Raw genomic sequence first — 15,404 nt, forward strand, 5'->3', positions numbered from 1 at the left:
TAAGTGTCTATTAAACTTTAAGAAACTGCCACGTATTTTTCCAAAGTGGTTGTGTCATTTTTCATTCCTGTTAGCAGTGTATGAGATCCCCAGTTGCTCCACGTCTTCTCTAGTACTTGGTTTGGTTGGTTTTTTAAATTTTAGCCATTCTATTTAGATGTTTCCCTGTTTACTAACGATGTTAAGCATCTTCTTAAGTTCTTATTCATGTACCGTCTTTTTTTTTTTTTTTTTTTTTGAGACGGAGTTTTGCTCTTGTTGCCTGGGCTGGAGTGCAATGGTGTGATCTCGGCTCACCGCAACCTCCATCTCCCAGGTTCAAGCGATTCTCCTGCCTCAGTCTCCCGAGTAGCTGGGACTACAGGCATGTGCCACTACGCCTGGCTAATTTTTTTGTATTTTTAGTAGAGATGGGTTTCATCATTTTGACCAGGCTGGTCTCAAACTTCTGACCTCAGGTAATCCGCCCGCCTCAGCCTCCCAAAGTGCTGGAATTACAGGTATGAGCCATCACTTGTGGCCCTGCCTCTTTCAATTTATAGATTCTTCCTCCACCCCTTTCATTTCCTTACAATGTATCTGTCGAAAAACCCAGGCCATTTACTGCAGTTTCTTGCAGTCTGGATTTTGCTGATTTTATACTCCTGTTGCAGTTCAACATCTCTCTCTATCCTTGGCATTTCCTGCAAGTTGGTACCTAGGTTCAGAGAATGGTTCAAAATCACGTTTGGTCCCTTTGGCAAGACTACCGAGGGTATTTGGCAAGACTATAGGAGACACATTATGATTTGTTGTTTCTTTGAGATCTTAGGAGTGGCTGATGCTCAATGCCTATCTATTTATTCAGAGGAGTTGCAAACTGGTTATATTCTATCTTTTTCCTATTTAGAGTTGGAATACTTTTAAGAGGAATTTTTCCTCATCTACTATTTGGATACCCAAATATCATTTGCTTTTTATTTCAAGTTTAATAAGTTTAATGGAATGTTTTAATGTTGGTCACTCAGGGTGTATATTCTCTTGGTATACTTTCAATTTTAGTTTCAACCTTTTTTAATTTCTGAAATGTTTTCTTGAATTCTCTCTTTTGGCATATGTTCTGTTCCTCCCTTGCTTGGTTTTCTTCTTTTGGAACTCCTATTACCTGTATGTTTCATCTTTGCTGCTTTCAATATTTGTCAGTTTCCCTCAAATCTTGTTTATCTCTTCATTTCCTTTTTATTTAAACATATTTTTCTTTTTCACTGTCTTTTATTTCTTAAGTCATTATCTGTTTATCTGTTATTATTATTTTTTTTTCTTGAGATGAGGTCTCACTCTGTTGTCCAGCCTGGAGTCACTGACTCAACCATGGCTCACTGCAGCCTGGACCTCCCAGGCTCAAGTGATCTTTCCACCTCAGCTTCCTAAGTAGCTGGGGTTATAGGCACATGCCACCATCCCCAGCTAATTTCTTTTTTTTTTTTTTTTTTTTTTGGTAGAGATGGGGTTTCACCATGTTGCTCAGGCTGGTCTTGAACTCTTGGGCTCAAGTGATCAGCCTGCCTCGGCGTCCCAAAGTTCTGGGATTACAGGTGTGAGCCACCATGCCCAGGCTGATGTATTTGTTTTTAAGTAAGTTAGTCTTGGTCTGTTTTACCGTGTCTCCCTGGTGTGTTTTCATTGTCTGTAAGGATGTTAATCTGCTCCCTCTTTGCATTTTTTTCCTAACAACTCTGTACAGAATTTAATCTTGATACTTTTGTATTATTTTTATGTAAAATTTGTTTTCCTGGCTTTTTAGAATGAGTGTTCAGGCAAGCTTTTCAACCTCAGAGCAGCCCCTCTTCTCTTGTTTATGTATGGAGTTCAAACATACTGCAACCTGCTTTCTGGATTTTCCTGCCTCTGTTTTTATCCTTTCTTAAGTCTCGGCCATCTTCTACTTTCCTCTCTTGTCACTGTCCTGCTCCCAGGAGTTTTAGCTCCAGATTTCCCTGGTGTGGGGCCTTGTCTTAAAAGAGAGCCAATCAGCCTCGACTGTTTATAAGGGCTACAGTGCTCCAGCCCTTTCAGGCGTTCTTGCCTTAGGTCCTTGTTCTCATCCACAGTTGGAGAGGATAGCGCCTCTCCCAGCTTCAGCTGATGTTTTCAGATTGGCAGCCCAACTTTCCATTGATGACCTGTTACCTATTTTGGATTCTCCTGTTCTCAGGCCTCTCATATACTATCTCTTTTCCTTCTTTCATTTTCCTCTTACAAAAATGTTCTTGTGGCAATAGGCATTTTGCCTCAACCACTTGTATTCTGGGGCTTATGAGGTTACCTTGTACCTAGCTTTGTTGAAAGTACTGTTTGGGTCCTTGGTTTTGCTATTCAGTTGCTGGTTTTTTGTTTGTTTGTTTGAGACGAAGTCACCCAGGCTGGAGTGCAGTGGCCTAATCTCAGCTCACTGCAACCTCCGCCTCCTGGGTTCAAGCGATTCTCCTGCCTCAGCCTCCCAAGTAGCTGGGACTACAGGTGCACGCCACCACACCCAGCTAATTTTTGTATTTTTAGTACAAATTTTTAGATGGGGTTTCACCATGTTGGCCAGGCTGGTGTCAAACTCCTAACCTCAGGTGATCCACCCGCCTCTGCCTCTCAAAGTGGTGGGATTAAAGCGTGAGCCACCTGGCCCGGCCAACTTTTTTTTTTTTTTTTTTGAAACGGAGTCCTGCTTTGTCACCCAGGCTGCAGTGCAGTAGCATAATCATGGCTCACCGCAACCTATGCCTTCCCGGCTCAAGCAATTTTCCCATCTTAGCCTCCCGAATTGCTGGGACTATGTGCGTATGTCACCACGTCCGGCTAATTTTTGTATTTTCTGTAGACATGCAGTTTCACCATGTTACCTAGGCTGGTCTCCAACTCCTGGGCTCAAGCAATCCACCAGCCTCAGACTCCCAAAGTCCTGAGATTACAGGTGTGAGTCACCACACCTGGCCATGTTGTTTTTTGACTTTTTAATAATAGCTATTCTGACTGGTGTGGTTTTGATTTGCATTTCTCTAATGATCAGTGATACTGAGCTTTAATATGCTTTTTTTGGACACAGGTATGTCTTCTTTTGAAAAGTGTTCATGTCCTTTGCCCACTTTTTAATTTTTTTTTTCTTGTAGATTTGCTTAGGATCCTTATAGATGCTGAATATTAGACCTTTGTCAGATACATAGTTTGCAAGTATTTTCTCCCATTCTGTAGATTGTCTATTTACTCTGTTGACAGTTCCTTTTGCTGCCTACTGATGTCTTGACATGACACGCCCTGTGATAACTGGAAATAAAGTAGAAGGCAAGTACAGTATTAGAACATATTCAGGCTGGGAGCAGTGGCTCACTCCTGTAATGCCAGCACTTTGGGAGGCTGAGGTGGGCGGATCACCTGAGGTCAGGAGTTTGAGACTACCCTGGCCAACATGGTGAAACCCCATCTCTACTAAAAATAAAAATTAGCTGGGCATGGTGGTGTGCGCCTGTAATCCCAGCTACCTGGGAGGCTGAGGCAGGAGAATTGCTTGAACCTGGGAGGCAGAGGTCATGCCACTGCACTCCAGCCTGGGCAACAAGAATAAAACTCAGTCTCAGAATGTGCAGTAACCTTAAGTGCAAGAAAGTCCTTGGTATAATTAAATGTCTTCAACAGCAACAGAATCTGGCTCTCATTACCAGATGCAACTCCCAAACTTTCCACTAGGTGGCAGAACAGGCTAGATAATAGCCGGGGTTCTCAACCTTAGTGAGCATGGCCAACAGCTGTGGGTCTCCAGCCCCAAAGTTTGATTCATTAGGTCTGGGTGCGGCCTGATAATTAGCATTCCTAACAAGCTTCCAGGTGATACTGGTGGAAAGTTTTCAGGTAATGCTGGAAGGAAAGTACATTTTGTGAACACTGGATTACAGAAATGTAGACCAACCCAAGGCCCATTCACCCATCCATCCATTCATCCCTTCCTCCAGTTTACTTTGTAGTTCTAGGTGATGTGAGCACAAAGAATGAGACATGGTTCTTGTTCTCAAGACATAGTCGGGTGAGGGAGAAGAGGAAAACTAAAAAAGTAACTCTTAATTACTTCCACCTCTCCATTTCTTCCAACACACAGACTTCCTAAGTGTTGTTTTGCTGTTCTTCTGTCAAATACAGTTTAAGCCTTATGCCCTTAGAGTCTGCATGATGAACCAGTGCAAGAGCTGCCCTACATGGCTAGACCTGCCGAACGACAGTCTCAGGAATGTGTGCCGTCCTATGACAAGTTTCCAACAGAAAATCTCCTCTGAATTTACAGAGGCTGAGATATAAAAGCACACCTGACACCCCCAAGTCTGCACTGAGTAAAAATAAAACACAGGATTACTACGTTCTTCGAATCTGTGCTTGGTTGCTTTCCAAAATGAATTCCTCATTTTAAACTTCAATACATATTATGGTTAATTTGGGGAAAAAATCTTTTGACTCATGATTGTCCATATTTTCCTTTAAATAGTATTGTTGACTAGCTCTAATCTTTGGTACTGGGTCTTACTAGATCTACTTTTTGCATAATTTGTGATGTACCATATAAACCAATAGTATGTAAACAGAGATTGTGTATAGGTTCACTTGACACAAATCCTTTCTATGTAATGAAAGAACACTTCAACACATGTCTTGGGTTGAACTATTATTTCTAAATCAGTGATAACTAGATTAGTGAAATTTTATTTATAGCCATAATTCATCTCCACCAATGTTTTCACAAGTATTTGAAAGTGTAATAAAAATGGGTAAAAGATGCAGACAGAATGCAAGAGATACAAATAAGCACACATAAAAATATGTCATTTTCTCTCTAGTCTCCCCCCCAATAAAAATATGCTGTCATGTGTTAAAGAAATGTCAGTTAAAGCAACCTTGAGATACTTCCTTTGTATCTATTAAATTGGCAAACATGTTTAGAAATGTTCTTTCTTGACTTGGGCAGTGGTTAGACAAGTGTTCACTTCATAACTATTTGACAAAACTGTGTGTTGTAACCACTCTTCTGTACCTGTAACAGAAAATATTAAGAAAAATTTCCATTGTTTTTGCGAGTAAGTCTTCTGCTGGAGCTTGTTCTAAGGAAATATGCACAAAGAAGTTCTCTGTAGTATTTTCTAAAAAGCAGAACTGGAAACTAACTAATTATCTACCAAAACAGAAAAGGTTTAGCAAATTACAGTAATGAAGGAAAATTACAAAATATTATGGCAGTTGTAAAAACCTAACGCGCATTTTTGAGAACGTATTACAAAACAATGATTTGCAGTACACAAATCCATACACATGTGCATAAGGATTAGAAGAGCGTATTAAAAATCATAATGATAAAGGAACTCTGGGTAACTTTCTCCATAAGTTTTTATTACTGTTAGATTATCTTTACCACAGAGAGCACAGAACATGTGGTTAAAATGCAAAGGACAGGAACATCCCACTGGCAAGGACTACTCATGTCTAATCACAGTGTGATCATTAAATATTCTGTCCAAATGTACTCAGAACACTTTAGATGTTTACAGGATATGGCAGAAAAGGGAAGTCTGAGAGAGGAAGAGTTGTGTGGAATTGATCTTTCGTTTTGCTTCTGATCTTTTATTTTCAATTTTAGATGCTTTGGAAGTTATTTTTCTTCCAAGTTTAGATAGCTCTTAAGACAATCCATGGAATTTGTTAAAATCTCACTGAGTTCCTACTCTCAATCTTACAATGTTGCTGGGGAAACCAGGTATTCACCTGTATTTTGAAAAAAAAAATTGAGAATCAAGGATGAAAGTTAATAGTTGTCTACTGCAAAAGGTACAACAGTATTTATTGCTAAATGAACTGCACCACTAACCTTACACAAAAATGCTCAGTGAGGCTGGAGTGGGGTATGCTGGTCAGCAGAGGCTTTAAAGATAGTGGGAGATCAACACCCAAAGTGCAAGGGTGGGAATAAAGAGAAGAGCAAGAACTGTTTGCTTGAAGAAATTAGCTAGGGCTCCATTATGTTAAGGAATCCAGATGTGCCCTGTTGGTAATGGCGAGTTACCAAGGTTGAACAAGAGCAAGTAAATGCTCAAAGATGTGGCTGGGGAGACTCCCTGGAAGCAAAGCATAAGACAGGTTGAACCGTGCACACAGGTGGTGGAGGGAGAAGGCAGCAGTCAGGGTTTGAAGAGACTTGAAATACAGAAAGAACAGACAAGGAAACATGAAAACATGGAAAAAATCCAGGTTTGTGGGGGCTGAAAATCAGGGCTTCGGCCTCACCACCTACTACAACTCCTCTAGGCAATGAATCACTTTACCAAGCCACAGCTTTCTCATCTGTAAAACAGGAATGACAATCTGCCCTTAATGATGCTGTCAGGGGATCAAAGGTGCAGGGCTGTAGTATGCAAATGACAAGAAGCCCCATAAGTTTAAGTGAGGAGGAAAGAACTCATGCAAAGATGTGCTGGATAGACACATCCTTGGGTAAGAGAGAGGAAGACCATTCCAAGGTCTGGAACCTACAAAATGGGACATTTACCCACCCCACCCCTTCATTTGCAACTATTCATGAAATTCACCAAAATTATTTCCTAGAGTTTTACTTCTATTGTTTTGCTTTTTGGATTACCTTCAGAAATGGTTATATTGTTGAGTTTACCTTCTAGAAGATGTAGAAACAGTAAAAGAACAGAGCCACCTCAGATCACTCAAGGGTTGTTCCATTTTCAAAAATACACTGACTTTTGAAAAGTCCCTGAATTGGTTGGATAAAATGTCTGAAGCGGTTGTGGGGAAAAGCAAGACAAGTCTTAACTACAGAATATATTTTTAAGGAGATGCAGCTTTATTACTTTCAAGTACAAACAATAATTTGGACTTGGCTAACCAAATTTGCCTACTTGAGAGAATCTCCTTTAACGTACAGATATAAATGATTTATAGTTAGCACAATCACTTATGGGTAAAAAGAGTGCTTCGATGATGCAAGAAAATAACTTCTCATCTTAGAGACATCTTGTTCCACAATCACTCCACTATTTGCTTAAGCAATCCCTTCTTCTGCCTACCCCACACAGTTCAAATATAAACTTTATCTCACGCCCTCTAAATCACAACATACATCAAATTAGTGAAATATGAGTTGACTACTTTTTCCGCATTGCTATAGATGTTGGATTGGTGACAGAACTCTCTCTTCAATCTGAGCATTCTCATCAAGTACACTAAGTCCAAATCAGTGAAATATGCCTGCTCACCATCTGAGTACAAAGACGCCAAAACATAATGAGCTTTTATCATCTGAATTAGTAATTTTCCAGGGTTGAATATTAAAAACACATCTTTACTTGGTTGGGCACATTTATGAAGAATAGAAGTAGCTGAATTCTTTAGGCTGCAGTAATTAAGTGGGTTTACACTGGTCAGGATTGAATTACTAAACAACTGAACTGTTCCAGGGAAGACCAGAAACACTGAAACATCCTGACAGCAAAACAACTTTTTGCACTGAGCGTGACCATTCAGTCTGATGAGGCTGATGGGAGTGGTGCAAAGACTACTCAGTAATCCATCTGAGGATTTATTCCGAAAAAAGTTTACTTTCCTAGAGCAGGCATGGGGAACCTTTGATTAGCGACACTGCCAAAGATGGCTAATGGGCATTTTGTCAAAAAAGTGAATCTGTTCTTTTCATCAGACACTCCATCTGAGGACAGCGTAATTCTCAAGGGTCTTGGTTGTCTTAAACCAAGCAAAAGCACCAGCATAACCACGTAGGAGGGCTGTGTCAAGAAGACAGACCTAAAGGGCTTCTCCCCTATCCTGACAACTGTGTCCACAGGCAAAGGTGACAGTATGCCCTGACCAGACTGCATCATGAGTAGTAATCTGATTCTGCCCACTTCCCTACAGAGAAAGGCAAGTGGCTTCATACACCAAGGCCCACAGAAGGAGGCACAGAAAGCTATAAAAGTGATGTTGGGGCTGGGTGCAGTGGCTCATGCCTGTAATCCCAGAACTTTGGGAGGCCAAGGTGGGCGGATCACGAGGTCAAGACATCGAGACCATCCTGGCCAATGTAGTGAAACCTCGTCTCTACTAAAAACACAAAAATTAGCTGGGTGTGGTGGCATGCGCCTCTAGTCTCAGCTACTTGGGAGGCTGAGGCAGGAGAATCGCTTGAACCCAGGAGGCTAAGGTTGCAGTGAACTGAGATCGTGCCACTGAACTCCAGCCTGTGGACAGAGCAAGACTCTGTCTCAAAAAACAAACAAACAAAAAAGTGATGTCGGTAGGATTCACCTCTAGGCAACCTGGAAGCCACACCATAACAACTTCAAGTTGCCAGCTGGGTTTGGTCAGAGAAATGCGTAAAGCCAGGATCCACTATCCTTAGCTGATTCTGTTAGATCAAAATGCCTAACCTAATACAAACAATTTCTTCAGGTCTAAAATACTGTTTCCGAAAGTATTTCTTTTGTTTTACAAATGGAGAGCCATAATCATTTTTCTATGAATACTAGAACGATTATATAATCCTCATTCAAACCTCACCAAGTGTTTTCAACAGCCAGAACACAGCAATTTTTAAACTACGAAAAATGAAGTGCAAACCTTACAATTCAATAGCAATGTTGCCCACGTTTTACTCACGAACAGCTATCCAATTGCATGCACCTTCCTGCAGAACTTCTTCCAAGTCCAGTCCTTCCACTGGAGGGGCTTTCTTCCTATTTCTCCAATAGGTGTAAAATGTCAGGTTAGAGTCAGATTTGGCAATGTGTTTTACTTCAAATAATGGAGCTGGAGGAAACTACATTCCTTTGGAATGATGACAGAATGTACTAGAAACGTCACACATCCACTCAGCTCTCCTGGATCCCTGTCCACACCATGAAGCCCGAAGTTGTTATGATGGCCTTTATGAACCTGAGAGAAGCCCCTTGCTTCCACCACACCACAGTGCCACCCAAGAAATCCAATCCTTGTAAGAAAGGATGGGGCTTATCTTCTCATGACTTAGAATTTTTCGGAAATGAGAATATTCACAAAAGAGGGAAAGGCAATTCCCTTCCCTATGCACTAAGGAAGCCAAAGTCCGTGTGTGCATGAGCTAGTTCTCAAAGGCAATAAAAGGAGAGTAAATAATAGTTTTAGTTATCCCCTACCCACTTCTCACTCTGACTCCCCACTTGGCTTTCTTTTGCAAAAAGGATGAGCTAGTTTTCCATTTTTATAACTGGCGACAGTACGAATATATCCAGCATCTATAAAGCAGTTAAATAAAATCTCAGGCCAAATAAAGGCCTCCATAAGGAAGAATAGACATTAGGACTCCAATTACTGCCCAAAGTTCTGCTGTCAAAATCCAGCTGCATGATGATGCTACTGCACTCCACCCTACTGTATAACAGAGCAACACTGCCTAGGAAAAAAAAAAAATTCCAGCGGCACCAAGTACCACCTTGATGACTTCTATATTCACCACTAAAAACTGAAATAGAACACACTATATACAGCTTCAAGTTTGTCACTTTAATAAAACTTTTCCCACAAATAATTTTAATTACTTGCTCTTTGAAGCTATTGGATAGATCTGAGAGTGAGGTGGGGTGGGGATGGGCATTAGATCAGTAACAGTTACCTGTTCAGGCTTGATAAAAAGTAAAAACTCAGCCAGGCGCGGTGGCTCACGGCTGTAATCGCAGCACTTTGGGAGGCCAAGGCGGGTGGATGACCTTATGTCAGGAGTTCGAGACCCGTCTGGCCAACATGGTAAAACCTTGTCTCTAATAAAAATATAAAAATTAGCTGGGTGTGGTGGTGGACGCTTGTAATCCCAGCTACTTGGGAGGCTGAGGCAAGAGAATCACTTGAACCCGGGAGGCGGAGGTTGCAGTGAGCCAAGATCGTGCCATTGCACTCCAGCCTGGGCAATAAGAGCGAAACTCCATTTCAAAATAAGAAATAATAAAGTAAAAAGTCATTTACCCTCATCATTGCCCAAAGTCTCCTGGGGCTTCTGCAAAACAGATTCAGTTGCGATTCTGGTTCTATTTCTAGGAGTACTAAGCAGAGCTCATGCACAGATGTGAGATGGATTAAACCCAGATTTTGTGGGATGGGGGAAGATATTGTCCCTTTGCTTAAACCCCACAGAGTTTCAACATGGATATTAATGATACCTGTCCTTGAAATCCACCATTAATTTCTATCAACTTCACAGCACTCAGAGGTCCACAGTCTGGCTCTATACTAATGCAGATTCTGGAAGAGACAGGTCCCCACCCTAGAGTTTACATCATTCTCAGCTCTGCTAGCAACACTTTTTCTCACCTGTAAGATGGATATGCTTTATACTGGAGTCAGCAAGAAGCTCATGTTCCCAGACATAAGCTATCACTGAGGTTCCAATTCTTATGTTCATCTTCAAACTACCTTCCTGTTGGTCTGTGAATGAAATATGTCCCTCCCCACCACCCTTGTAATACAAGGGAAGACAGCTGAAGAGTGGCTGAGATTTTTCTACTGCTTGCTCCCTCTACTCTCTCCCTGATTGTGGCCACTAACAAACATTACCACTGCTGAACCACAAAATTACCTACCTTTAGAGAGGGAGGACAACACAAACTGGCAGCCCAGGGACATGTTTTGTTTGGCTCACCTTATTTTAAATTTTCTTTAATCAGTTGTAACGTTTTAAAAATCCAGGATTTCAAATAAAAATCTGGATTTCTAGCTCCTCCTGAAACAATCTGAAGACCTGCCAACACTGGGCTTCTTTCTCCTAATGATAAAACAGAGCTGAATAACTGCCCTATTATATCAACTTTCCAGGGGACAGCACAATCCTCCCCAGAACGTTTTACTCATTTATGTTACCGGCATGGCTCCCTTAGGCATTTGGGTGTGTGAGCCCTAATCTAGGACAATTCCCTCATTTAAAAAATGAAGAAAATGATGGTATTAGAAGAGAAAGTTAATCTGCCTGAAGCTGCAGATTAAGTTAGAGGCAAAGAAGGAAGTTAAATTGGGTTCAGGTATCCTTCTAATATAGCATACTGTGTCCCTATTTAAACCATGGCTTCTATCAGCATTTCTTCAACCAATTACTTAAACTGTCTAAGTGGAATCAGTTATATTTTCTACATTTCCCTTCTATTCGTCCTTTTCATATAATTGATGTTCTTACAGAAAACTTTTTATCAGTCATTTCATTTAAATATTATCCTGCCGGAAAGAAATCATGAATCAGGGATCAGACAAAAATGCATTACCAACTTTTACACATTTCAGTAGGTGAAGGACCAGAAAGAATCTTAGAAATCACTGAGCTTAATACTTGGCTGTGCAGACAAGGAAGCTGGGACCCAGAGAGGCTGCAGAGTTCCTGGGTAACAGGCCCGGTCTCTAACCTTCCAGCTCACTGCTCTTTTCTACTATACCAGGGCACGGCTGTGCAGTCATCCAGGCTGTCAGGGACTAGCTTCCCCAACATGAAAACAATAATTACAGAACTTGCTCACATCTTAAACATGGCCAACCTTGACTCTGCCAAGACATAAGGTTTAGAATGAGTTGCTAACAATCAATTTACAGAATCAGATTTGCACTGGAAGACAGACTTTCTTTAGAACTGGTATTTGGTGGAAGTTTTAATAGTGGCTCTTATAAAAGCTAAACCCCGTGTAAGAAAAGTTGCTGTAACAACATCATAGCACCTTTGCTTCAACTTCAAAAGAAAAAAAGGCTATGGTAAAAAGCTTTAATAACACACAATGTGATTTCATAGGCAACCAATTAGCAGATTAATGGATCATTTAACTTTCTTTACTTAAAACCAATACTCCACTCAAGAAAGATGAACCCAAAATGCATCCTCTTACACTGACCAACTTAACTAAGTACAAATGAAGTCAATGGTGTACCCCATTAAGCATGCTGCGTTGTATGTCAATAAAACAAGCCCTCCCCCACCCCGAGCCCTGGCCCCTGGCAAACATAGATAAATGATTGTGCACTGCGTGATGATACCATTAGGTGAGAACTTTGGTTCATGCAGTCGGCTGCCAAAGAGGTTGCACCCAAAACCCGCAGCCCCGGCACCCAAAGTCAGTCAGCGGTGGTGGCTCATGGTGTCAGCCGTGCTCCTTCCACAACACCAGGTGAATACTGTGGTCAGGCATGCTGGTGGCAAAGACCAAGCCCGTGTCATTGTGCCCATCCAGTCCATTCAGCCAGGATGCTTCGCCTGCCAAGAAGCTTGAGCCTCTCTTTGACTTCCTGTACTCTGGCAGAGGCCAGCGACTAATCAGGCTCTCTGTCCGCAAGTCCATGATGTACAGGTAGCGGTTGTCAAATAGCAGGGCAAAGATATCTCCAAAGCCAAGCAAGGCCAAGTTTGCTATCTCAGGTGTCTTGATGACCCTACAAGGATGAGAGTTAGGTACTGTGAAAGAAGGCAACTTTGCTTCTGCTTATGCTACTGTAATCTTTTCTGGAGATATTTAAAACCAGTATTAAATTCAAGCAAATTTAGAGTTAAATGTTTTTGATAAAAAGTAAAACATAAGGAGAAAAAAGCTCAGCCCACTTATAAAAAAGCTGGGGGCGGGGGGTGGGTTCAGTCATTATATAATATTGGCATAAAAGGGAAAGGTAGTGTTTGATGAAAGTTTTTTTTTTTTTTTTTTTTTTTTTTGAGAGGGAGTCTGGCTGTCGCCCAGGCTGGAGTGCAGTGGCCGGATCTCAGCTCACTGCAAGCTCCGCCTCCCGGGTTTACGCCATTCTCCTGCCTCAGCCTCCCAAGTAGCTGGGACTACAGGCGCCAGCCACCTCGCCCGGCTAGCTTTTTTTTGTATTTTTTAGTAGAGACGGGGTTTCACCGTGTTAGCCAGGATGGTCTCGAACTCCTGACCTCGTGATCCGCCCGTCTCGGCCTCCCAAAGTACAGGGATTACAGGCTTGAGCCACCGCGCTCGGCCTTTTTTGGTTTTTTCTTTTCTTTTTTTTTTTTGAGACAGGGTCTCACTCCGTTGCCCACACTGGAGTATAGTGGCGCGATCTTGGCTCACTGCACCTCCCAGGTTCAAGCGAATCTCCTGCCTCAGCCTCACAAGCAGTTGGGAATACAGATGGCTGCCACCGCGCCTGGCTAATTTTTGTATCTTTAGTAGAGATGGGGTTTCGCCATGTTGGCCAGGCTGGTCTCGAACTCCTGACCTCAGATGATCTGCCCACCTCAGCCTCCCAAAGTGCTGAGATTACAGACACAAGCCACTGCACCCGGCCTGATGAAAGTTTATAAAAATACAAAACATCCATCTAGGCTAGAAAGGATCTTACAGATAATGTTTCACTAAACATTCTGTTTTTAAGCTGTGAAAACCAAAGCCCAGGCAGAGTAAATACTTTGGCTAAGCGTTCACAATTTGTCAGTTACCGGTGAGAAGTAGAAGGCAAGAGGTAACTCTTACCACTAGGTAAAAAGATGTATTCATTAACTCCTAGAATACTGGAACATCCTGAAGCCCAGAATAAATCTGAAAGCCAAGTGACTAAAGTGCTACTCTACTCAGCAGGCAGCAAACTGGGTTTCTCTCTAAAAACAGTAAAGGCTGAAAATATTTAAAGTTTCCCAAATAACTAAGAAACATTTATTAATAACAGATTCATAAGAAGTTATTATGAAAACAACTAGGGGAGAAACAACTAGGGGAAGCAGAGAAAACTAGGGAGTTGGGAGGCCAGCCCTAACTTTCTCAGAGGCAGTTTCCAAGACACCAATGACAACGGCTAGGAGACACCTAGCTAAACAGCAGCACAAACAAAAACAAAAAACAACTTATCTTCTGTTGTCTGCGTCCTTAGTGAAGCAAAAGATTAACAAGAAAAGTTGATGCCCTCTTTGGAGGAACTAAGAGCTACCAGACAAGCGGTAGACAAATACTGCTCCATGACATATGATGGGGCTCCTGTGGGAGGAGAGTTTAGCCTAGGTTTTAAGGACACCACCAACTAGTATATGCCCAAGAGAGCAACCAGAATGGGAGGATCTGGAGACCAGGACGAGGAAAGAACAGTTGAAGGCTATCAGCTGAGATGGGGGAAGGAAAGAGTTGGCAGGAATAGGGTAACCGTATATAAGCATCACTTCTGAATAGTGAAAGATGTGTGGGAGACAGGTCAGACATTATAAGCTTTAGAAGACAAAATTAGGATCAGAGGAAAAGAGCTACAAAGAAGCCAATTTCAGTCTCATATCAGGAAGGATGGGGGACATTCAATATTTATCAAGCATTTACATGTGCCAGGCACTGAACTTCATAATTAACATGTTATGTCTTTTAATTATTTTTAATTTTATTTTATTTCATTTATTTTTTGAGATGGAGTCTCGCTCTGTCACCAGGCTGGAGTACAGTGGTGCGATCTCAGCTCACTGCAACCTCCACCTCCCAGGTTCAAACGATTCTAGTGCCTCAGCCTCCCGAATAGCTGGGATTACAGGTGCCCGCCACCACACCCAGCTAATTTTTGTATTTTTTTTTTTTTTTTTGAGATGGAGTCTTGCTCTGTCGCCCAGGCTGGAGTGCAGAGGCGCGATCTCGGCTCACTGCAAGCTCCGCCTCCCAGGGTTCATGCCATTCTCCTGCCTCAGTCTCCCGAGTAGCTGGGACTACAGGCGCCTGCCACCATGCCCGGCTAATTTTTTGTATTTTTAGTAGAGACGGGGTTTCACCGTGTTAGCCAGGATGGTCTCGATCTCCTGACTTCATGATCCACCCACCTCGGCCTCCCAAAGTGCTGGGTATTACAGGCGTGAGCCACCGTGCCCGGCAATTTTTGTATTTTTAGTAGAGACGGGGTTTCACCATATTGGCGAGATGGTCTTGATCTCCTGACCTTGTGATCCGCCCACCTCGGCCTCCCAAAGTGCTGGGATTACAGGCTTGAGCCACCAGGCCTGGCATGTTATCTCAATCCTCATAATGCAGTTAGGTAGAGGTATTCTCTCCACTATATTAGTAAATAAGACTAAAACATCTTGCCATGAGTCATACAGCTAATATGATGCAGGCCTAGCAAATGTTTTCTGAGTATCATAGGTGCTGAGTGCTGCCTGGGCCCTGGAAAGAGATAAGCAAGATAGTCTTTGCCCCTTAGAAGGGGAGCGCATAGCATATAACCGCCAGAGTATGTGAGAATATGCTGAGCACAAACACTCCAACGGATATAACGGGAGTATCAAGGAATGAGCAAACCTTTCTGCCTTTTATCAGCTGGACCTGGAAGAATATTTTTTCTCTTTCTTGAAGAAGAAATGCAACTGGGCAATATGGATTGAGAGAATACTGAAAGCCTGTCTAAATTTTACAAATTCTCTCTCATGG

The 15,404-nt window shown here is 42.1% G+C and overlaps 1 protein-coding gene across 3 annotated transcripts in view; it reads right to left on the reverse strand.

Moving 5' to 3' along the window:
* Positions 1–6,835: 6,835 nt before the first annotated feature.
* Positions 6,836–15,404, reverse strand: part of FBXW2 (F-box and WD repeat domain containing 2) — a 35,847-nt gene continuing 27,278 nt past the window's right edge. For all 3 annotated transcript variants that reach the window (XM_010372017.2, XM_010372016.2, XM_010372018.2), the window contains one exon: positions 6,836–12,438. In XM_010372017.2, the coding sequence (XP_010370319.1) occupies positions 12,150–12,438 (289 nt within the window). In that variant the 3' untranslated portion in view covers positions 6,836–12,149. The remainder of the gene's footprint in view (positions 12,439–15,404) is intronic.

Source organism: Rhinopithecus roxellana, chromosome 16, assembly GCF_007565055.1.
Source record: "Rhinopithecus roxellana isolate Shanxi Qingling chromosome 16, ASM756505v1, whole genome shotgun sequence".
NCBI lineage: Eukaryota > Metazoa > Chordata > Mammalia > Primates > Cercopithecidae > Rhinopithecus > Rhinopithecus roxellana.